The sequence below is a fragment of the Poecile atricapillus genome, chromosome 6, assembly GCF_030490865.1.
Source record: "Poecile atricapillus isolate bPoeAtr1 chromosome 6, bPoeAtr1.hap1, whole genome shotgun sequence".
Taxonomy (NCBI): Eukaryota; Metazoa; Chordata; class Aves; order Passeriformes; family Paridae; genus Poecile; species Poecile atricapillus.
This window is the reverse complement of record NC_081254.1, coordinates 26,510,424-26,535,327: the sequence shown is the minus strand read 5'-3', so window position 1 is coordinate 26,535,327 and position 24,904 is coordinate 26,510,424. Positions and strand designations below refer to the sequence as shown.

Sequence of the window (24,904 nt, the reverse complement as noted above, 5' to 3'; positions counted from 1 at the left end):
GACTTGGAATTATCATCGTGCTGGTTCCTCCAGGTGCAGGTGTGCCAGTTGCTGGCTGCAGGTGTGAACACCCTCCTCCCTCTGCCCTCAGACACACTGACTGCTTTCTGCAATTAAGAGCTCTTGGCTGTTTGCAGGATAATGTAGCACTTGCAACCAGCAATTACACACAGGTTCACTTTCCCCCTTGGAGAAGCTGAACTGTGTAGTTCTAGGAGGGACCAATTTTACTATAGAAATTGAAGACCAGACCCACTGAATCAACACTTCCAATATTTTACAACCACCCACAGACTGGGAAGTTCAGTTTTAAGGGTTATGGGGACTTGTGCTTATACTGAGATCCTCTTGTGTGGGATAAATGGTTCACTTTGCTGTACTCTGGTGGTAAAGTTGTTTTAAGTGAAGGGGTGATGGATCTCTGAGTTTGCTGGTGCTCACAGACTAATGCAAAAGGAGCTGCCCCACAGTGAAAAAAGTGAAAGGATAATTTTGTGCAACTTCTGCCTGCCTTTTCCAGACCAAACTCTCTATAATTTGCCTACACCATTCCTGCTTTGCTTTGGGAAGGCAGGAGATTTGTAACTGGGACATCTGAAGAGGAGATTACAGCCACAGTGGGTTGTTTGGGTGATAGCAGCAGGACACAGAGTAATATGAAGTAGCTCTTGGCCTATACAAAGTATTCTACAAGCATAGCTTGAGATTTGCACCCCATGGCCCCCATCTATCACTCCTGAATTTCACTGTTGGTGCTCATGACTTTTCTCCTTCCTGCTGTGCCTGATGCTTGAATTCATGAAGTGTGTACTAGCAAAGCTGCTCTAGAGTTGATGCTGTTGTCCCTGGAGGATAATAGCCACCCCTCCAAACACTGCAAAACAGCCAGGTTCAGAGGTAGGAGCTCTTCGAAGGGAATCCAGCCTCACCATTTGCCTGTTTTTGGTTTCCCTTTCTAATTATTCCTGTAAGGGCATATTCTGGTTATCACTTCTAATGGAGGAAGATTTCTCTTCCTGGTGATGCTCTTTTATGCAAGCCATGTTACTTCCCATGCTTTATTGCTTCTCAGTGATTTTCTTTAACATTGCAGCTTATGCACATTAAAAACAGGATCCAAGGGCAGGAGGACACTGTCCCCACCATCCCCCACATCTCAGGGCAATATTGTTATTGCTTGTGTGGCTTTCCTGGCTGCCCCATCTGTCTCCATCACCTCTTGTCACCTTCCATAGTAATTCCTACTGATTAGCAAAGGCCCTTATCAGCTGAGGCTCTTTGGCAAGACAAGTTCAGCCAACAGCTCTGACTCTTATTAAAAAAGTCTTTCCCCCTCCCACCGGTGGAAACACTATGAATCATTTCCCTCCCCTTTCTTTGTCAGGAGCAAATGCCATCAGTGTTAGGACCCTGGCACTGACTTTTTGACTCCAGGAAATCATGGGTGAAACAATCCATGGAAACTGGAATCCCCATTTAAAATAAGGTATTATTTTGTAAGGAACACACCTCCCTTCTGGCTGCTATCATTGCCATCTGATTGACAATCACATGTACTTCCATGAGAAATTTTTTTTATTTTCTGTTCCGTAGTGTTGTGCTGTTGATTTGTCTATTTTAAACTGCAAGGTGGCAGTGCATGTTTAAATGCTCCATTTGGGAGATAGATTGTGTATCAGGTGCCTGAGAGGTATGGCAGGACCCTGTGGTGGATGTCACAGTTTAAATGGGTTGAGGAGAATTTGTGTCATATTTGGTTGCAGGCCTGTGCTTATTTGGTGTATTAAAAAAATTCAAACAGCCATGTGTAAGAATTAGAAGCCTTCATAAAAATGCTTGAGCAGCAAAATAGTTTTAATTATACTGGAAGAAGCTTCTTAGCTCAAAAGCCCTGCATGAGGGCTAAATTCTTTATTTTTGTTCACTGATGCAACTGATACAATATAACTGCAAAAAGAGTCTTACCTCATCTCCTAACTCTGAGAAGTTGATCTTGGGTTAAACAGATTGCTTGGCAATGTATACAGACCTGGTAGCTCCCAGGTTTTCAGGTAAAAATGGCAGAGAATCAACAGCCCAGTAACAAGAACAACATGAAGAGGTAGAAGCAGAAGCTCTTCTTCTCTTCTGGGAGACAGAACTAACAGAAACTCTACAGCTAGAGCTTCTGTAGTCAGGGCAGCACATGTCTCTTTTAAACATAAATCAGATGAGACATTAGAGTATTTTTAATGCTCCCATTAGTCTTTGGGCTGTCCACTGTAGAATATTTATCATATGGCTTGCTTCACGTACTGCATTCTGAAGTGTGCTGATGGTGCTTGAAATTCAAGATCAAATGTCAGCATGCATTTGTCCATCATCCCTTTGATAGTGTGTTTGGTCTCAGTCTCTAGCAGAGGCTCCTTGCATCAAACAGTTGGTGTCCTTAGGCCAATCCATCACCCAGACATACCTGGAAATGAGACTCAAGCTCAGCAATCAGAGAGTAGGACTAAGAGATGAATCTGTTCTCTGTCAGATTTGGAAAGGAGCTAAAAAACAATTTCCCTGGCTCCTTGTTGCCCCTGCAGCAGCTGCTGTTCACTGTCTGGCTCTGAGGGAGCAGCAGAGCTGGCCGCTCAGGACTGAGCCCCTGGCACAATGGTGGGAAGATCACAAAGGCATCCCTGGAAGGTCTCAAGGCCTAAGTATGCAGCATCTCTCCTTGGTGGCGAATGATGTGATCAGGAGATTTGTTTTAGAGACTGTCTTAGAGCTTACCAATCACCAGCCAAGGGCAGTGGCTGCTGACAGCTGGCATCTGCTGTGATTGTAGGGGCTTCGTACCATATGTCCCCCTTGCTTGAAGAAGGAAGGACAGGATTCTCCTGCTAGGCATCCCCTTGGGGACTTCTAGTGTCTCTTTGCCTGGTGGTACCTGGTGCTGTCCTGTCTTGAGACCATGCTCCACAGTGTTACCAAGCCCACAGGAGCTGGGCTTCTTCCCTGTACAAACCACATCCTGCGATGCAGCAATAAAGTGAAATTCTGAGGATACATTTAAGCTTACAGAATCAGCACCTGCTAGATAGATAGTCTCCTGCATAGCTTTATTATTCCCACTTTGTGCACCCACTGTGTATACAGGAGGAAACTTAGGTCTTGTCAGAGAAGAGGTGTGTGGTCGTGAAATTAAAAACACCATATATATGTATGTATATACACACACACAGAGATGAAGGGATGACTTAAGATGTTCTCTACAATGTTAAACCTGATACTTTGCCTCTTCTCCATATTAATTTCCTAGGAATAATATTTTCTTTAAAGAAAAAATGATAAAAATAAATACTGTTATCCTGCATTAGCAGCAGCGCTGGAGCCCTGTCTTTCCCACGTCTCTCTTTCCAGTTGCTGCTGTCTTCGGAGCTCTTCCTGACATGTGCCAGATCTCCCTTGGCCCTGTCCAAGCCTGGCACACCAGTGAATGAAATATTTGCATGAGGCAGCGTCATCTCATGTAACTTATGACTTCCCATCTGAACTGAGACAGACTTCCTGTTCACTTCCTAGCTGGGCTGCAGCATGGTTAAAAGCCACTCATCCTTCTGTAAAATGGGGCTGTAGTGCCTGAGGAGGCTTAAAAGAGCTTCAGTAAAAATCAGGAGAGAATAAGCAGCACTCTGTGTACTCACAGAGAATAGATCCCTTCCTTTTAGATGTGGCTTTTCCCAGAGGAAAAGCCAAGTGGCACGTAAAACACTACTCCACCCTAGTGAGGAAATTGCCTGGGCTGTTCTACATTTACCAGCCACCCTGGAACTTCCCCACTTGATGTTGGTGCTGGGCAAAATGCTCCCTTCAAGTGCTGTCCAGAGGGCTCCTTGCCGGCTGATGTGTTCTGCTGCCCAGCTCTCTGCCTTCCCTGGATTTAGGGTTACCCTACCTCCCTTGTTAGTCAAAGCTTTCCATTGATAGGGTCTGCACTCACTTGGAGAAGGTAAAGAGTTTACAACATGGGTCTCTCACATTCCCTTCCTTTTCCAGTTCTGTGGGACCTCCCTTGCTTTCAGAGGAAGACCAGGAGAAAAAGGGGAACTGGAGAGAGAAGTAGTGGCTCGCACTAGGTCTGCAGGGGTTCCTCCTGGCTGGCTGTGGTGGCTTTGGCTGAGCTTCTATCAGCATGCTGTGTCTTCCCAGACAAGGCAAGAAGCTGGGCATTTGGGAAGCTGTTCTTCCTTAGAGGTACTTTGGTGACTCTGGCAATGAGACTTCTCTGCCTCTCTGAAGACCTTCAGAATGAGTGAGGGGTCCCTCCTTGCTGCCCGTCAGAACTGGATGTTTGCAGTGTCCTTGTTTTTCTTCTTGTTTTTTTTCTTCTTGTCTTCTCCAGATCTCAGACTTCAATGCCATACTGGACTGGGCAGCTACAGATCTTCCTCACTCGCCTCATCAAGTCTTTTCCGGTTTCCAGTAGTAGAAGGAAAATCTTTCTTTTGCTGACGGGATTAAAATGGAAGCACATTCTGGGCTTTGTTTTGTCCTAACACCAAAGTTGCCCTGATATTTTCCATCTCCATTTAAGGACTGAATTAAGATTCATCATATCCTGGGGTCTTTTTTGTTTAATATAACATTCTCTGTTTAATATAACATTCTTTATTATTACTTTTAGAAAAGCTGAGTTGCATTTACAGGAGATCTTTCATGTGTTTAAATCTTTGGTTCCTTTATGTTTTTATATGGTCACCCATTCAACTTTCGACTCATGGCTTGAACTGAAAACAGGAAAGCCAGAAAGTGAGAATGTTTCCAAAATGTCGTTTTCTCTTTGCAGTATGTTTATAAAAGTTACAAAAAAAAATACCAAGATCTCCCACAGCAGCATTTCTGGAGCACAGAGAAAGGAACTACTCCTTTCCATATAGCTAACCCTACCTCTTTCCTCCCCAAAAAAGCAGTTTGAGTTATGCAGTACAAGTAGAGTGTGATCCTCAAGGCAGGTAATTCTCACCATTTACCAAACAGAGAAGCAGGAAAGTGAGAATGTTTCGGTGTGTCCAGAGTGGGTCAGTGCAGGAAGATGGAAGTGCCACTTTCCTTCTCCAACAGCCTTTGACTAAATTGCTCAAGCTGAGATGATACAATGTCTCAGACAGCCACTGAAGATTTCTGGTGACCACAAGGCATCACATCCTACAGGGATGGCTCAACACCAGCGTAGTAATGAGATAACCACAGGAAACCCAGAGAGATAAATTGATGGCACCAGGAAATGGCTCTACCTCACAGCACAAACTGTTTTGTTGCCAGAATTGGGGATAAAGATAAACCACTTTCTCCTGTCTGAAACAAAAGGGTTTAACACCTTCCAGATTAGCAGCTGTGGAGGAAAAGGCAACCAAAAGGGGCAGTATCTGGGGGGGCTTAGAGCCTTTGCTACTGGACTGTCAGAGGCTGCCATTTCATTAACCTCTCAGACTGTGTAATCAGATGAAGTCAAAGCCACATACTCAGATTTTTGATCTGTTTTGATTTCATAGTCCAGTTTCTTATCTCACAATCTATGGATGAATATCTTATTTGCCTGTTAGCAGAAGATGTTTGGAGCATGGTGTGGTATAGATGTTGAGGTTTTTTTCATAGACATTTTACGGACTAAATAATGCTGGCAGATACTGTTTTCTTCTACCACAGGGAGAACATACAATTTATTCTTGTCTTATTATATTAAAAGAAATACAGCACAAAAGCAAAAGGGAAGAAAACCACCAAAAAAGGATATGAAGATATAATCCCTTCTAGCCAAAAAAATACCAACTCTATGACATCCTTGTGTGTGGGGAAACTCAGTTCCTAGATTATTTTGATAAACTTTGTTATAATCAGTTTCACACAAAACCCAATTGTTTATTTAATCTTAACTGCTTGCAGAAATGTCGTCCAGTAAGGATGTGGAGGGTATTTTTTATTTTTTTTTTAGTTTAAAAAAAAAGTTAGTTTATTTTTCTTCTGTTATTTGGTTTCTCTGTGTAGATTTATCAGAGCTCTGTCACCAACAGTCTTGTATTTTCTTGTGAGCTGGGTGTGTGGTTTGTCTGCCTGGAAGGGCAGGAGCATCCACAGTGGGAGGCAGATGAGTGAGGAGCAGATGGAGCCCAGTGATGCTTCCTGCACAGCCAGCACGAACATGCCAAAGTGACCCTGAGTTAGGAGCGAGTCATAATAAAGTGTCAGTCCATTCCAGGATAGTGCCATCACTACAAGGGAACCAAAACCTTTTTGTGTTATCTACAGGACGAAATCAGAACCTGCCCCCCTCTGTCCCATAAGTCTCTGGGCCCCCTTCCAGCAGCTCACACAGGCAGGACTGTGGTGGCAGTCATCCAGGTTTTATGCTGACAGCCGTGGCTGGAGCCAGGGATGAAACTCTGCTGCTGACCTACCTGCTTGGTGCTGCTGTGCTATCCCACATGGCAGGTGATGCCCCTAACCCTCCCTTTCATGTGTTCTCTCTATAGGCAAGATCCTGTTCCGGAGGAGCCATGTCCGGGACGTAGCAGTGAAGAGGCTGAAGCCCATCGACGAGTACTGCAGGGTAAGAGCTCTGGGGGGTGCAGGGCCACCACCAGCACTGGCATTTCCCTGCTAGATAGTGCTGATATCCATCACAGGGGAGGTTGGTCCTTCCCAAACACCACCAAGACTAACTGGTGGAAACAGGCTGCTCTTTGCTCCCAAGGTCCTCTCAGCACTTTCCCTGGCACACTTTATGTGCTGGTTTGGTGCCTCATTTATTCAGTAAAGGCTCTAAGCCTTGCCTGCCCTAAATGTGGATTTTATTTCTACGTCAGCCTTGATGATTTGGGAGTTGAGCAGGCAGAGTGGCACAACTAAGGTGGCGTTATCTTCTGTTTTCTTGTGTGTTCTGTGGTGCCACATGAGGGACAGCAGTGGCTTGGTGCAGCACTGAAGATGAACCTGTGTCTTCCAGGAGTGCTTCTCCTCATTAGTGAAAGCCTGGAAATTTATTACTGGACAGAAAAGCATTCTGTTTTCTGTTGAGAAGAAGGTTAAGCCACCTGAGCTTTTCTTTCTAGCCTAGAGTTTATGGTTTGACAATAATTAATTCTCTGTCAGTAGAATAAAAGTCATTTCTAAGCAAGTAGGATTCTGAGTTTTTGCAGATGTATTGAGTCCGTCAGCACATTATTTAAACCTCAAACTTCCTCTCTTATTTCCCTTGAGGTTTTCCTTCCATTTTGAGAAAGTCAGAGGAGCAGGTGGAGGGGGGAAAAAAGCATTCCCAATAACTTCTCCAGTCAGACATTTGCTCATCCAAAATTGGAAGCAGATTGCCAAAGTGCCTGAGGCGTGGTGGTGGTGGTGAAACCCATGCCATCTGCACCCCCAGGGGGAGGAAACTGCGATTAAAGTCCTCTCTCATGAGATCAGGCTTCCTTGTGTGACAATTAGTGTACTGTCTTCCTGCTGGCAGGCAAATGGCTCTTTCTGAAATATGTAGGGTCTCACTGGGTCCCCAGCCGCCCTCCTTCAGACAGGAACTGCCGGCGACAGGAGCAGCGAGGGCTGGCTGATGTCAGGCTTCACCCAGCACATGTGTGGTGTGAAAAGCAGGGAGTTTCTCGTCCAGCAGTGAAAGCAGTGATCAGGGGCAGCTGGTTCTCTGGGACCCCATTGTCTGTGCCTGACCTGACCCAGCCAGGCCTGCTGGGGCTCCACTGGTCATGGCCAAGGGATGTGCTGTGGCTGGTGGCACATTCATTGACACTGTGGTGCTATGATTCCTGCTGTCCTTAATTCCTTTCTCTCTCTTGGAGAAATCTGGCTCAGGTCATAGAATGATAGAAAGGTTTCACTTCGGTTCAGATCTGCTACCGCTGCCCAGACATGGCTGGATACGTCCCTGAAGCCAAGCTGTTTACTTAATCCGTGTATTGGTAGATGTTGCTTCTGTGAACAGAGACCCTGTGTTCACAGGTCACAGTGCTGGATTAGCCCAGTTCCCCCAGCCCAGTGTTTCCTGTCTCCAGTAGCAGTCACAGTGGTTCTCAGAACTGAGTGTCACAAACCTTTAGTTACTTTTCCAGAATGTTACTCCAGTGGTCTCTTGCACATACATGTATTGTGCCTGATGTAGTGTCTTTTTATTTCATTTGCAGTTTACTGTAATTTGTATTTAATTTGCCTTTGTACCTATTTTCTGCTTTTCTACCCCTCTCCAGTGGGTGTTTTGGCCCTTTAGAGAATTGTATGGAACTGTAGAGAAGGAGCATAAATTTGACAAGTTCAGTCCTTCTTCTTTAGGAATTCAAAGCTTGTGTCCCATGTTACTCCTCAAATGAGTAGGCTGAAAAATTTGAAAAAATTAGAGAATTATGCTGGAATGATGTGTGGGTGAAGCTGATGGAGTAAATGTGATGTGAGATAATAAAATGAATAAACAAAACAATAGACCTCTGTCCACTGGAATCTGTATGGCAGCAGAGGAGGGAGGCAGGTTCAAATGCAAAGTTCATGGCTTTTTTTTTTTTTTTTTTTTTTTTTGCAAGATAAGAGTTCTCCATCCATTTTACCTGTCCTGGAAAGCTGAAGCACAAATGGGGGATGCAAATGTTTGACCATTTGTTGTCTTGTTTTTTCAGACTGTCAGTGTGGCAATTTGCATGGCTGAGAAGCAGGTCTTACTCCTGCTGTGTGAATGTGTTTGTGGTTTCTGTGCCAGGAATAAGCAGAAGCTGTCTTAGAGTTTGTGGGGCTACTTGGCATTAAGGGGAGGTCTGCAGAAGATTCTGTATCAGAGGCAGGATCCCTCTGGACTCTACAGCTTCAACCTCTTAGCCCTCATGCTTGGGTTATTCCCAGAGCATTGTACCAGCTTAGAGAAATGCCATCACAGAGGTAACTAGGCCAGTGGTTTTGCTAAGGCTGCAATAAACTTTGAAGTTGCAATGAAAACGAGAGGAATGGGATACGCAGGAAAATTTCCAGGAGTTTTCTCATCTGTAAACAAGAAAGTGCAGAGTCTGGATGTCCTTACTGGTAACCTGAGTGAGTTACCAAACAAACTGTGTTTTGCCAGTAAATGTGTGCTGCCCACTGGAATTAGTCTCTGTGGATGATTTCAGTCTTAACTGTAGGCTTGGAATTGGTTTAGTGTGATTTAAGGTCTTCTGGGCTCATGGGGCCTGATTTTCTAAATTTGTCTAGGAATTTTTGCCAATGTGAAAGAAAGAACAACTTCTTAGACCTCCCTTCCCGAGGGGCATTTTATTCATGAGGCTTTTGATCTCTCAAACACACCTCTGGTGTTTGTCCAGTACCTACCATCCTGTCTTCAAGAAAGACCTTTCAGGTCAGTGGTTCACAAAACCATCCCTCTGTCCTTTCACAGCCCTCTGGGAAGACGCTGGCCAGAATTTGCTGACTTCCATATTTGTGTGTGTTGATCCTAATTGAGGGAAGCATCTTAAGATGCAGGGAAGACCTTAAGATGTAACGTCCCATTGTCATAAACGCTAACCTGGATTTGTCGCATGCCTTCATGCTGTCCCATAAAGCTGGATATGGCTTTAAGTAGAAACTTAGGGGCTTTTCTGTAGTGAGGCTTGAGTACCCAAATGGACCTAAATAAAAATTAAATGAGCAAGTCACATTAGTGCCAGTAAGTACTGATCATTCTTTTATTAATATTCATTATTTGAGAGACTATACTTCACAAACATAATTATGTCCCTCTTGGTCTCTCAGTCCTGCCTCTCTTTCAAGGTTTAATCCTTGAACCTGTCAAGACAGGTACACAGACATTTCTCTCTCTATCCAGACATATCTCTACCCCTTCCAGAGCTAAACACCCATGGTAGGGGGTAGACAAAGCACCCTCTGAAGATGCTGCCCTTTCTCTAGCAATGATACAAGTTGATAGACAGGTGTGACCAGTCTCCCATTTAAGACACTTAAAGTTCATTGGGGTGAATACCATTCTGTGCATATATACACGTGCATGTGCTTGGCATCTTTCCATATACACAGCTGGGCATTCTTTATAAACATATCTGCATAAATGCAACCCACCACATTCAATGCATCATTACAAATACCTGCAGGGTTTCATTCCATATGTTCCATGAAGTCTTTGAGCTGTGATACAGCCCCACAGAGCAGTTTCCAGTTCATGTAACCTTAAGCAATGAACCCCTGCCTGCGTTTGGGGCTCTGCTGGCTTTGATTGCTGTGTGTGGCACACAGCAGCTTTCCACAGGTGGGCTGAGCACGGATGGCTGCCTGCTCACACCCTGCCTAATGCTACAGATTTTCAACAGCCTTTTGAGTCACTTGCTCTGCAAGACTGTCTGTAACCTGTAATATAGAGAAAGACATCATTATGGGCTGGAATGACACATAAAAGCCTATCTCCTGAGGGATGTGTGAGGGATGGGCAGTGCACGTCCACCTGTGAATGCCAAGCAAGGAAACATGCTATTACTGACAGTACTCAATGCTTGAGCAAGGCTGAAGTGCTTGCTGCCACTTTTTATCTCTCACCTTTCCTGTGCAAGTTCCTTTTTGTTCCTGGACACTTGCTGTTTGTTGCTGAGTGCATTTACCTCTGGTTTCCACATCCCCAGAAGAATATCACTTCCCTGTCCTTTCTGTCCTTTGTGTTTGTCTTCGTCTTTACACCTCTTCCCTTGCCCCTTTCAGTCTTTCTTTCAGGCTGTTGCAGTTCTGCCCTGGAACTGTCTTGCTGGAAATGCCAGAAGCTTGCATTTTCCCCTTGAAGAGTGACAGTGGTGTCCCTCATCTCCTCAATGCACTTTTTGTTTGCTTGCTGGAATTGTGTTGGCCTTGACTTGTTCATGGTGAATGTTGTGTATTTGCTGAAGAGACACATGTCTCACTAAATTGTGTTGCTGCTCCCTGCTGCTATTCAAAACTTAATAGAAGGATCCTGATTGGTTTTATGTCCTTGGTTGCACTTCTTTAAACTGTTTCTTAGAGTTTCTTACCACTTTTTTGGGTTTTGTTCTGTAAAAAAAGAAAATAAAAAAAGAGGAAAGTAAAAATTGACTGGTTGGACTTCACACCTGAGCTTCCCAAAAAATGTGCAATGGTAAGTTAGTATGGGGTGGATTTTGTCCATCTCTGTGCATAAGGCTGGAAATTGCAGCACGCTGGGAGATGATTCAGAAGCAGAAGAGCCAGACCTGCCACAGGGTGGGAAGGTGGATGGTTGGGTGTGGAAATGACTGGCTGATTTTTATCCACTCCCTGCAAAAGCCTGGAGTCAGAGAGGTGCTTTTCAGTTATCCCCCTTCAGCTTGGCAGGACCACAGTGCTTCTGGGGATTTCCAGGCAGCCAACCACTGATTCAGGGGGTTCAGATTTCCCAAAGCTTCCCTTGATTTAGAAACAAGAATCTCCACAGCAGCTTTGCATTCCTCCATCACTGAAAACCCACTCTGTGCTCCAGCTCAGTATTGACATCTGGAGCCTGGTTCTTGGGAAGGGTGAGCACCTGCGACCTGTGGGGAAGTGGTGACTCTTTGAGAAGGCATCTGATGTCCTAGGCCCCCTGCAATGGGTGTAACTGGGGTATTTGTGTTTCTCTAGTAATGATACGTATCGTTTGCAGTGCTTGCTCTTGCCCCATTGACTGTGCAAGACTGAGCCCTTTGGGATTTCAAAATACACTGTAGATATTGAATATCTGAGCCTCCTAACCTTTCTGCAGATTAGGTAAGTGTTATTGCTCAGCCTTGTAAGGGGTAACTGAAGATATATCCCAGTTGAATTTGATGAAAAGAGGTTAAGTAACCTGCCCTAACCAAAAAGGGTGTGAGCAGTAGAGCCAGCGCTAAATATCAACTCCATCCACTGTTGGTTAGACAGCATTGCTTTGCTGTCTCTTGCTTGGGGTGCAGATGAATAAATGTTGTTTATGTTCTTGTTAGCCTGTGCTGGTGAGGCATTTTTCTTTCAACATGCTGTGATCATTAGTATTCCTGGGTGCTTCCTGACTTCCCAGTGTTATTCCTGGTTTGCCAGCTGGATGCGTGCATTTATGTAGAGGAGGAATAAAGCAGAGCTCACACCTTTGTTACACTTTTAGACGAGTTTGAACAAACAGAGGTGGAGACTAGGGCATCCTTTGTTCCCATAAAAGTGCTTGAGTTTCCAGCTGTTCTTTTTCATCCTGCTTTAGTGCAGCAGCCAGTGGTTGCTTACCCTGGCACTTGGACCCACCAAGCTGTTCCCCAGCTTCTACATCTGATGCTGCTTCCTTTTTGCAAGGCATCTTTTTCAGCTCTGTAGTGCAGTTCCACATGACCAAAGGCCAGAGCCTCATTTTTCACAGGCCTAGTGATACCGGATGGATTTTCCTAATGTTCTTATAATATCCCTTCACAAAGGAAAGGAGTGCTGTAGATGTGGAAGCATTTTACTTTGAATTTCTGAACACTGCAAAGCAAGACCACATCATCCAATATGGGAGACCTGCAGTTTCATAGGAGGATTTTTCCAACTCTTTTCCTTCACATCCCCAAGCAAATGTGGTCTTGGAAACAAGTCTGGCCACTTCTAAAGCCTGGTTAAAAACAGCTGTAATGGTAACCAACTGCCTTCTCCTGCCTTTGTGCTTTGGTTGGACCTTCTGGTGTATCTGACCAAGATCAATCAGATGTCTCATGGTTATTATAACCTGTTCACCCTAATGCATCTTCATTTAGTTCTGATGCAGTTTTTCATCCGTCTTTCAAGATTGTTTGTCCTACTTTCAGCTAGGAGAAGAGCCAGACAATCTCATTTTGTCAAACAGGTTTACAGAAACTCTAAGAAGCTTGCTCTATATTTAACTTGTGGGATATTTTCAGCATAACTTAGAGCAGGAGGAGGTGAAGTCCAGCCTCTTTTCCTCTGCTGCTTGTAATTTCTAGAGGCAGTCTCAGAGTCATGTCAGTAAGAGCTGTTGACCCATCTCTGTGGGCTGGGAACAGCTCTTTGACTTCCTTTGGCACCATAAAGCTCTAGATTCTGAACAGCAAATTCATGGCGTGTTTCTGCCTTGTGTGCTTGTCTTGCTTTCGGTCTTGCTTTCCAGTACACTTCAACATAATGTGGTTGATTCCCAGACTCTACTTAGCTATTGCTGAATGTGAATGTGACAAGTGCTATGTCTGTCTGCCAAGGCGAGTGCACAGACATTGTTAGCCTGGACATGCTGTGCAACCTTCTTCATGCAGAAAAAGTGTCTCTGTGTTTTGGTTGGGTTTGATTTGGTTTTTTTTCAGACATTTAATCAAACTTCCTTTCCTGTTAATTTAGGAGCAAATTGTTGTTTGGTTTGGTTATGGTTTTTTTTTTAGCGAACTCTGCTTTTTGTGTGGACAATGCTTAATGGAAAGCTTTATGGAGCACATTAATCTGTTGTCTGAGTGGATGTTGAATTTGTGTGCATTGACATAAGGCCCGTAAGCCCTAACCTCAGCATCTGAGGTGCTGTGCAAGCCCATGTCACAGACTGTCCCAGCCACAGAGCACTTACCTATGCAGTGTCATGGTTTTGCACTTGTGGACCAAATTCTGCTCTTGAGCACATGGCAAAATCAGTTCCATTGGCTGATTCTAAGAACTGTTGCTTGTCTGAATTCATTGCTTCCTACCTGACATTTTCAGTCAAGGCTTGCTATTTGCTTTCTTCTTTTGGTAAGTAACTAGGTATGATGCTGTTCTTCAGTATTCCTTTCCCCCTGCCAAGACTGTTTTGCCTCTTCGTGTTTGGTAGTTTAGATGTTTGAGGCCGTGTTTCAAACTTGGCTTATGTCTAAGTGCTTCTTGCTCTCTGTTTTGTTTTGCAGGCACTGGTTCGGCTTCCTCCCCATATTTCACAGTGTGATGAAGTCTTCAGGTTCTTCGAGGCTCGCCCAGAAGACCTTAACCCTCCAAAAGAGTAAGTGTTGTGATGGTTTTCTGTGCTGCTCAGTACGTTTTGATTAGCTGGAAGGAAAAGGTCATTTGTTTTTATTACTGCTGTAGACGTGGGAACAGATTTTGTAGCTTTCAAGCACTACCTAGAAAATACCCAGCAGTTAATCACAACCACTTTGGGTGAGTGGAGGACAGGGAAGTCAAGCAACCCTCAGATACAATTTTCAGCCATCCTCCACCCACCTTTGCATTGTTTCTTGCTCATGGTTGTAGTAAGGGAACCTCCCCTGGTTTATGGGTTTTACCTGATAGTTATCACCAAAGAGTCACTTAGTTCCCAAAAAGCATTGGCTCAGTAGCAGGGGGAAATCCTGCCAGTAAGCACTTGGCTCATAATTACCAGCTGCTTCTTTAAATGTACTCCTGCCCAGAGATACTTAGTTATCGGTAGGGAGCAAGACTGTGGTCCAGATCCAAAATTGTCTCTGGAGAGTATTCTTTCCAAGCAGGAAGCCAAGAAGAGGAGGGGAGAAAGAGTTCCCATTAAACACAAGACAGAATTGTAGCCTCTACCTTGGAGCAGACAGGCTGATTCATGCTGATGCAGTTAGGGTTCATAGGACTAATTTATCCAGAGAAAGCGTTGGCAGGAAGGTATTTACAAGCAACAGTGCTGCCTTTGCCTGGTATTTCCTTTTCTCTTTCATCCCAAACAGGATATATTTCATTGTACTCTGCAGTAAGATTTTGACTTGGTCTCATTGTGTTTTGTTGCATGATTTGAAACTTGATTGCAGGCTGTGTTACCGTAATTTGCTTTCTCCCATTTGCACAACCCACTGGACAAGGGGAAATGGATGCAAAGCTTATGGGCTTTGGGCACTTCAGCACATGCAAACCTGTAGTTTATTGGAAAGATTTGTATTGGCTTCGGCTGTCTGCTCCCATGCTGGTGAAAAAGAGAGTGAGGACCTTTGCAACTGAATTTTCCAGACTTTGTTTCTTGCACGTGCTTGCATTTGTACAAGGAGGTGTATTAACATGTTTACTAAAGAAAACTGCTAACATCGCTGAGAGTAAGTGTCTTCTTTTGTTTCATGAAAGAAGGAAAGAGCAGTTTTAAATCAAAAGTCAGGATAAAAAGCTGCTTTTTTATTTCCTATCTAGCCTCGTTTTAAGAAAATGTTTGGTGAGAATAAATACAGTTGCTTGTTCATTGTTAAACACATATTGTAAACTTAGAAAACATTGCAACAAAATAAGCCTGTCACGCTCTGAAACCTGCTGGTTATCACAGTTTCCCTTTAGGGTCTGTAAGTAGGTTTGCAAAGGTTGCTTGATCCCACAACACCCCATTTGTGCTGCAAAGACACATCCCTGTGTGCCAGGCAGAGATAGACACCCAGAAGAGGAGTTAGGTCCCAAGAGTTATGGAAGAGTTCGCTTGGAGGATCTCAGTGAAACTCCTGTCTGCTTTCTGTACTGATGCAGTCTCTACAGCACCTCTGCAAGGCAGGAGATGGACCCAGGCCCACCCCCAGACATTATGGCTTGTGTCCTTGTCCCTTCTCAAAGTCTTAGAGGGCCTGTTTGACAGCCTTGCAGAAATTTTCAAGTTATCCCTTCACTCCCCTCTGGAAAAACAAAAAAGACTAAATGTTCTCAGCCCAAGCCTTGCATCCTATTCCAACCTAGTAATAACTGATTTATTTCCCTGGAAAATGTAGAGCAATAACCTGATTAAATCTCACTTCACTAATGTCTGCAAGACATTAATCTAGCTGGGTTTAAACAAATCCTACCTCGTCTTCTGTAAGCAAACAGATTTTAGGGAAGGTGTCTAAGGTTTCTGCTGGGAGTGCTTCACAAAAGATGTATTGTTGAAACTGAAGATTAGTCTCTACAAAAAGATGATGTAAAAGCCAACGGAAACATCTTAGTGTTTTTCTTCTGTGAACTAAGGGGAAAGGGAGGAGATTTGAGGCTCACTGGACCACTGTGTAGGGTCTGGGGGAAGGACACCTCCAGGGTGATTCTGAACCTCCGCAGGCACTGTAGGAAGGAGCACAATTCCAGAGAATTCCCAGTTTATTCCCTTGTTTTATTACTCTGCCAGGCCCCTCCAGAAAGAGTGAGCCACTGGTGCCCAAGCCTTGTGAATTCAGTCTTCCCTGGACCTCATGGTTCATCATTCCTCTCACTGGAGGTAGGGCTGTAGCCTGGAGGCATCTAGACTATCCTAATTATTTTATCTATTTCTTCAGCTGCTTCTTTTAGCCCTCAGCACAGAGGTGGTTTGTATGTTGATCTGTCAGCATAGACATGGCATTCAGCTTGCTGGATTAAAGAACAATAAACAAGTGACTCAGCCACCAAGGGGCAGCAAACAGAATTACTTGTGCTGCCTTCATGTCTCCTCTCTGTGCACAATGAGATGATATTTAGTTTTATATTGACCTGCTCAGTTTTTCTGCAGCAGCTTGGTCTCATAATACAACACCTGACCTAGGGTTTAATTAACTAACTAATTTTCAGTACTGTAACCTTAAGCCCATGGGCATTTGGATTGTTGAGCCCAGAGAGTCCATTGAGTTATTGCATGTCAGTGACTTAAGCATGTGCTTCCAGACAGAAATACATGGCATCTTATACTTCGAGGGAGGAGACTCAGAAATGTCTAGGAATGTGCAGAGAAGTATCCATGCCTTTAGCTGCTGAGCCATGGCTTGCAATGGTGCACTAATCTATGTAGTGCTGCATTAATTCATCTGCAAAGCTGAGCTCTTCACTTCTGTTCTTATTGTCCTGAAAGGTGCCGAAATTCCCCTGTAGTTCCTTAGGCACTTTGACAAATGTGTTGCTGGCTTCTTCCTTACAACCCTTCATCTGCCCTACCCTTGCCTCCTCCCTGCTTCTTTGTGCGGTCCTAAACAACAAAACACGGGCTTGTGCCGTGTTTGGCTCGCCGGCTGCTCCCTACAGAGTAATTTCCTACTGCTGCCGTGCTCCGACTGCCCGCAGTGCTGAGCAGCACACAATCCAGCTGTAATAAAAGCTGGGCTTTCCCAATGCTCTAATAATCCGGCCAATTTGTTCAGTTGGATTCACGGCTTAGGTTTTCAGTTTCCTGTTTTGGTGATGGTCCAGGCTTTTGAGTCCTGTGACAATAGGCAGAAGGTATTTCTTCCAGCCCATTAAATCTCTCCTGGGTACAGCAGCTCACAGGCAAAGAGCTGGAGAGAGATGTCTCAAGAAATCTCAGCATTTGTACTGGCTGACAGTCTCCTCTGAGCCTGCTCCAGCTGGTGGAGATAGCTCCAGGCCAGATAGCTCCCAACAGCAGGTTTACTTCACGTGGCATGAGAGAGACCTTAGGCACTAAATCCTGTGTGGAATGGTCTGGGAGCATTCTCAGGCTGTTTCACATGGTGAAAGCATGGCTTTTGCAGGGGAGTTGGTGGCCCATGGGAGCAGTGATGTGCCAGGCAGCCTTGGGAGCTCCAGTGCCTGTGTTCCCAGGGCAGCTGTTTCGACTGCTCTCGCTCCACCCCCTGGATTAGCCACACGGAAAGCAATCTTCAAAGCATCGGCCCTGGTACAGGAGGAGCAGTTCTTAACTGCTTATGTTTCCAATATGTGGCATTTTACTGTTTGGGCAAACACCTGTGTATGTAGGCACATGGCTGGGCTTGTGTTCTTTACCATGCCCACATAACAGCCAGGTCCTGCACTGCCATGGGAAAAGACACTGTGAGGCAAGAAGGAAGTGTGTTTTTATTTATCCCTTGTTCTAAGTAAACACCATGTCACTGAAAACCATTCATTTACTGGATACTTCTGTTAATAATTATAATTACTGATAACTAAACCAGAGGTAGATTAATTTCAGATTTCTGCTGGGGATTTAAATTCAAGGCTGAGGTCAGGCCAGGGCTCACAGTCAACAAACAAAATCTCAGAAGCCAATTTTTGTAATGATTCTATTTTACTAGAAATAACAGAAATACCCAAAAAAGTAGGATTAATCAATTAGGCATTGCATATGGTTTAGTGGTTTTAGGGCTTTTTTGCAGCAAGTTTCAAAATATCACAGCCAGACCACTCTTGTGAGAGTTTGTTTTTCCTTTGTGTCTAGATCCAGTCTAAAGAGCAGATCAAGAGCCAAGGATTCAGTTCTCCAATACTTCCCCCTGCAGAAATGCATGCAGGCTCAAACAAGATTTCTGTTTAAACCACTAGTAATAATATTATCAGCTGAATTTAAAGCAGTGTTCAATATCTGAGAATAATTTTCCTGTAAGAATCATAAAGCAATTTTCAAACAATATGCAAATCCAGAAAAGCTAGGGGACTTACAGGTGTATAACACATGAGGGTTCATGCAGAAAATGGAGTTAATGCTGAAGGTGCCTTTACTAAAGAACAGAAATGCTCTATTGTGGTCTGTAGTCATGAGCTTTACTGATCATATCTCTAGCAAATAAATATTGGCGTAACACTTGGATGCTCTGATGCCAGGCAGCCACTGTTGAACGGAAGCTGGATTCTGCTCTTATTCTTCATGTATTACAAATTCCTGATATGGATGCTGAACAGAAATAGCCAGGTCAATGAAGTGACCATGTTAAGGAAGCTGCTTAAGTTTATGAGCATACTGGTGCTAAAGCACAGCTCCCTAATACACAATTTTCTATCCATAAGCGTGACTATACAATTATTTCCATTTCCCAGATCTGCTCTGTAATAACAATTCAATTACCTGTTGGTAGAGGAGGAAAATGTTTCATGTGTGAAATATCTGTATTTATTCTGATTTGTTTGCTATTATGAAACTATTTTCTCTTACATTTTATCCCTTGTATTTAATTGCTTATATTTAACTTATACTTTATTGCTTTTGAGCTCTGTTTCTCAGTACATTGGACAGCTGAGTCTCTGAGCAGATGTACTGTGAGGAAAGCTGATGTTCTTTTTTTGTGATTGATTTTTCTTACAGGGCTTACAGTACAGATAATTTCCACATCATTTAGGAATGTGGTCAGCACCAGTTGATAACAATTGACATTACAGTCTGAACTTGGCACTGGTACTGTGACTGATCAATGCACACATTTTATTTGGGAAATCTGTTCCACTTGAGAGAGACAGAATGGAAATTAATTTCCCTAAGAAATGCAAGATCAGAAAAGAGGTTTTCTTTTTCTTTGATTTTTTTTTTTACCTGGGAAGTAAATTATGAAGTGAGAAAAATTCTGATTAAAGATTGTGACAGGATAAAGCAGTTAAAACCCACTGTCTTGAAAGGAGGAAAAATTTAATATTCTCAAAGAATTATTAATTCACTGAGTTTTAGGTAGCTAAGGATGCAATAATGTGTTAGGGCTGTTATTGTTAGGAGCCTTGCATGGTACTCCTAATTTCACACAGCTCTCACTCATTTCCCTGGGAATTAGGTACCACAGCTCTGTGCGCATCTCAGTGTAGTAGAGCAGCTGTGTTTATTTTCTGAAATGTGCTTGGTTTAGGGCTGCATTGATTAGTAGTGTTTGGCCTCAGCACCTAAATTTGTGGAAAAAATGTTTCTTTGGCTTTTGGATCTCAGAAGTGCTTTACAGTATCCTGCTCACAGCATGGGACTGTCACAGTCTGTGGCTTTGAGAGGTCAGGCAGCCCAGGAATAGAGGAGGCAAGTGTGGCTGATCCCCAGTTGTGCCCCTGTGACCCAGAGAGCAGGAGCTTGGTCTCTGGGACACAGCCATTGTCAGGTGGGGCTGTGGTTCCCCCTGTGAGTGCTGCCTTCCATCAGTGCTCGTGATCTCTGGAAGGTCTCACTTGGAGATCATTATCTTAAATAAACTAAGTCAATGCAGGAATGGAAAAAAGGAAATAACAGATTCGTTACTCGTTCTCTTCTTTAGTTTCACATGGTACTTTCCCTTTTGTTTGTAGCATATAAACTGATTTGGACTGGAGTATCAAATGGAGGGTATTGAAATTTGCTACTGGCCTCAACGTTGGTGATACCAACAAATAACTCAGCTTTCCTGAGAAAAGATTGGAATATTTTTGCTACTCTTTCAGAAAATTAAAAAAGAAATTACATGTAGATAAATATCAAATAATAAACCTATGGGAAAATGGAAAGCATGCTAAATGAAATAGGTTCAGCAAACAGAAAAAAAAACTTAGAAAAATGGCAGCTGGAGCCAACATGAGCTTTTATCCCTTGCCTTGGGTATCGCATTTGGGTTGGCTCATGCTTTTAGGCCTGACTGTGAAAGGACACAGAGCTGAGAGGGGCAAAGACAGTTTAATATACTGACACTTGGCACTGGCAGACAAGTGTACAGAAATAGCTTTTGCCTGGATTGGTTATAAGCAGGCTGCAGGGTTTAAAAGTGGGATGCTGTCATGGGCACAGGATAGATTAAGAATAAACAGACTTACACGAAATTCATCAGTATGAGAATGAGATTAGAGCTCTGCCAACATCCAGCAGCTTCAGCAGCAGCTCTGGACACTGCCTTGCTGGGCGAAACACAAGAGTGTCAGTGCTAGTTAAAGTTCACTGTTTATGAGCACAAATTCAAAACAGTTGTTTTTTTCTTTCACTGTAGAAGAGTAGTGACTGAGAGGCATGTTGAAGGGCAGAGATGTTGCCTTTAGAAAAACTAAATGCCAAACCTGTTGGCTCAGGCGCTTTTTTTTGTCCAGTAATTTTTCTCATATCCTAAAAGAGCAGTCACCGTCAATAATTTGCCAATGCCTATTTTGTAGACTAGAAAGTAATAGTTTGCTTACTGCTTAACTTAAATGATAAAATTTCTTCTTTCTGGGGAAGCTGAGTGGTTAATGCAGGGCACTGGGAAATCTGCTCTTACTGTCTCATTGATTTGCTTTGTGATGTTGGAAAGGCCTTTTGCGTCTCCTGGCTCTACCTGCAGAATGATTGCAGAGTTTTGGTTTCAGAGATTTGCTAAGAGGATTTGATTCTGTTAAAGAAACCCCATTCTTTCCATAGTACAGTTTTAGAAATGACCAGTTACAAAAGCAATTTGTTTTAAAAAATCATCACTTAATGCTGGAAGAAACATTGCTTCCAAAATCTGTCAGGAAAGCTTGTTCTGCTGGTGCTCCTAGATGCAAAACCAGTTAGAAAGTCAAAACAGTGACTTTATTAGTTTGTGGCAGTGGGGGAAACCTGGCCTAATGAGGCAGGTTATTGAAAAAACTGGATTCAGAGATTACCAATATTGTTGTGAAGGATTTGAGGTACCAGTTATCCTTGAACACACAGTTCTAGAGAGGTTTGGCTCAATGCCACCGGATCTTCTGGACTTCTCTATTTAAAGGCAGGTGATGCTTGGTTTACGGCCCAGAGGGTTGAGTTGCCCATACTGATAGACACAAAAGAGATCTTTATCTCCATGCAGAAGAATAGTGTCTGGTCCTGATGTTCTTTGTGGATATGCCTGGAACTGAGGAGAGGATGAGGGATGGGGACTTCCTTTTCTTATCCGGGTTTCTTGCTCTGGTGAGCCCCTGCTGGCAGGTTAATTGCACATTGTCACCATTGACTCATCACCTGCCATGCAGGAGGAGCTGGGGTGGAGTTTTCTATTCACTAACATGACAGATTTGAGTTTAGCCTGTCTTGTCCTCTGTGTGTCACATCTCTGGAAAGCAAGAACAGGCAGCTTACATTGCAGATATGATTACATCACAAAGAGCGCAGCTTGTTGTTGCTGTGTCTATAATATGGTCGTACTATTGTGTAATGAAGATCTTTCACTCTGAAGAGGAGGACACTAGGGACAGACATGCTTAATGGGGTGGTTGCTGTCAGGATGATAAGTTACTCCCCAGTGGTTCCTGGGGTCAGATGGGATTTTTCAGTGGTCTGCTTTGCCTATTGTTGATTGCTGTGCAATTTTGACATTGCTTGTCTGAAGAGTCCCTTTGTTTTTAGTAATGTTGAGGATCAGTAGCTTCACTGGTAATAAAAGGAGTGTTTTTCTCATGTACACATGCCTACACATGCCTAGCGTGACTCTGTGTGTGATTCTGAATTGTTTGGGGGCAAGGTAAGGCATCCCATTACATTTGACAGGGTTTTACTGTACTCTGTGTGACAAGGGAGGGCATTGCTTACAATGTGTTTTAATGCTGTTGAGCACCACAGGTCAGGTGGGGTTCAAATCTCACATTTATTTAAGGTGAAGCATTGCTGTCTAAACACTGGTAAGTAGAGGTGATGTTCCTCAATAAACAGGACTTTGAGAGTCTCTGGCACTGCCCTTTGCATCCAGCAGTTGCCTCTGAAGAGAGAGGAGGAAGCCTTAGCAATCAAAGGGTGCTGAACAACAGGTAAAGCAAGTCATGTCTCTCTGGAGAGCTGCTGACTCTCCTGCATTTTGTTGAGATGAGAAGTAGGTTTTGGTTGAATCATATTATTATTTTTCAGTGTACCTGTCTTTAAATGCTCATCTTGGGCCACCAAAGAGTTTGTGCTAGAAATCTATTCCATTACATGCACAGGGCTCAGTGTTTTGTGTCTGTCACAGAGATTTGCATTCAGCTCCCAATGCTATTGCAGGTAAAAATCTTGTTTATAGCAAGCTTGGGGAAAAAAACAACTTTTGTGCCAGTAGGGAGCCATGCCCTGGGGTGCTGCACATGTCCGAGGTGATCTCTTTTGCTCTGTCTTCTGTCTCTTAAGAAATGGGGTGCCTTTAGGACTCTGTATATATAAAAAAATACCAGACCTCAAGTGGCTCTGGCTGAAGGAGACACAGTGATCTATTAGTAGATTCATTTCCACCCTTTCCATCTTCCTGACTGGTCTGCTGCTGACTGTCTTTCATGCGTGCTGTTCCCAGAAACACAAGCAGAGGATCAAATAACAACGTGTTTTGACTCCAAACTCTGGAATGACTTATCGTGTTATCAAAGCTTTTGATTTAATTGAAATTTCACAGATAACCCTAGACCTGCTTTTAAGTGCAGACTCAAGAGGCAGTGGGAATTCAATTAACTACCCCCCCCCCCAATCACTCCCCCCCTCTTTTTGCATCTTGTTTGGGAGTTTTATGGAAGGGATTTGCTACTGCTTATCTCCAGCTAGAGTTGTGTGTCTGGGTTCAAAGATACCCTTTGGTTTTGAGCCTCTTTCTTTTTTCCATTTATGACAGAGTTTGATTGGAATGACCCTGCTGACAGTAGTGGACAATTTGAGATTGACACTGATGTAAGGATTGCAGAATCGCTGTGTTAGAAGTAGAATTCTTTCCTTGTTTCCTTGTTCATCTCTTAAAGCAATTGGCCTAAGATCAGGAAGATGTTCATTTAAACAGACTTTGGATATATAGTGAATAGAGGATTGACTGTGGCTTTGCAATACTTTAGTATAATCTAATAAATGCTGGTTATTTGCTGGATTCTTGCAAGCTGTATTTGCTTCCTAGCTCCAAGGAGTTTTAATAGCCACTCCAGTAATGCTGACTGCAGTGCACTGTGGTGAACCTCAGAACATTGTATATGTCTGATTACATTTGCTTTCAATTACAGTCTTGTGGGTTTGAAAAATCGGAGCAGTTCAGGCTCATTTGGGAACCACCACAAAAAATCACCAGTAACCTGAGATAGCTAATGCTTGAAAATATAAAAGAAGAAGAAAATGTTGAATGTTGGGGACCAAAAAAGTCTATTCTGCTTTATAAGAAGTTAACCGTGGCAACAACTGTAGGATTAGAATGGCTGGGGCACCATATCTAAAAGATAAACCTCTTCCTTTCCCATCCAAGCATACCAGGAGTGAAGTGTGAGTGACTCATGCCAGAGACAGTGTTCATCAGAGGCTTGAAGCTCTCCTGGTGCACTGGTGAATTGGTAATGCTGCTGTCTCTGCTGCTCCCCATTGGATAGATTGCTGGTCCTTTTCCTAAGGTTAGAACCTCACTAACATAATCCTCCCTTGCTAGGGAAGCTTCACAGTTCTTGAGGATGCTAAAATTAAATTAATCTTATTTCAAAACCCACTATTTTGTGTATATGTGGATTATCCTCTACTGACTGATCTGACTAAAAGAGGAGCTTTCTTTTCATGGAAACATTTAACCAAAAATGAACCTCTCAGCTCCTTTTGAAATGTGGTCCCAAATCCCTGAAATGAAACGGTTTTCATTGGCCCTACTGAGCAGCGGGATGGCCGTGAGTGAACAAACATGTAGAGAGACATCTGGCAGACAGCTTTGCAGGTGACCCTTTCTGCAGTGGTGCCCAATTCTCTGGGTTGGGACTTGATTTGTCTCTGGCAGTCCTGTGGGGTGTCTGGTGCTGCCTACATAATTCCTCAACTCTTGAAGTGGGCAGCTCTGGGAAAGCATCAGCCACGTGCATGATTCCTTTCTCCTGTGCCATAATCTGGCAAGCTGAAAAAGAGCTCGTGGATGCATTGAAGTGTAAGGCCTGGTGCAACCCTTGGTTGGGGCACTCAGAATATTGGGGAAGGAAAAGAGGAGCAAGGAAGGATTTCACTGTAAAAAAGCCCAGCCACAGGACTGTGACACTGGCAGTGGCGCCATGAATTTTCACCCCAAGTGAGGAGAATTAGTTCAGCTATTCAGAACACAGGAGAAGAAAGTGGGGTGTAAGGCTGTCGTCAACCCCTCAGAATAAGGGCAAATGTAAAATGTAACTGGGGCAGCATTTACTCTTGTAGTGGCAACCGGTATATCTTGCCAGTGTTCTACATTTTTTCCTACATTTTAGCAACACTACATTTGGGTGGTGTACGAGTAAGAGAACTGAGCACTTTCTGTAGTCCCAATGACAAGGTTCTCCAGCTTGCACATCAGCTCTGCAGTGCCTGCAGCCAGTGACCTGGATGCTGAGGCATCTTGCTGGGTCTGGCTTAGTTCCTTCACCCCCACACACATCTGTGCAGTGAAGCCAAGGGCCAGGGTAGAGCTGC

The 24,904-nt window shown here is 43.7% G+C and overlaps 1 protein-coding gene across 4 annotated transcripts in view; it reads left to right on the top strand.

Annotated features, from left to right (window-relative positions):
- Positions 1 to 24,904, top strand: part of SH3PXD2A (SH3 and PX domains 2A) — a 247,902-nt gene that overhangs the window by 92,050 nt on the left and 130,948 nt on the right. For all 4 annotated transcript variants that reach the window (XM_058841021.1, XM_058841020.1, XM_058841019.1 and 1 more), the window contains 2 exons: positions 6,504 to 6,580; positions 13,863 to 13,954. In XM_058841021.1, the coding sequence (XP_058697004.1) occupies positions 6,504 to 6,580; positions 13,863 to 13,954 (169 nt within the window). The remainder of the gene's footprint in view (positions 1 to 6,503; positions 6,581 to 13,862; positions 13,955 to 24,904) is intronic.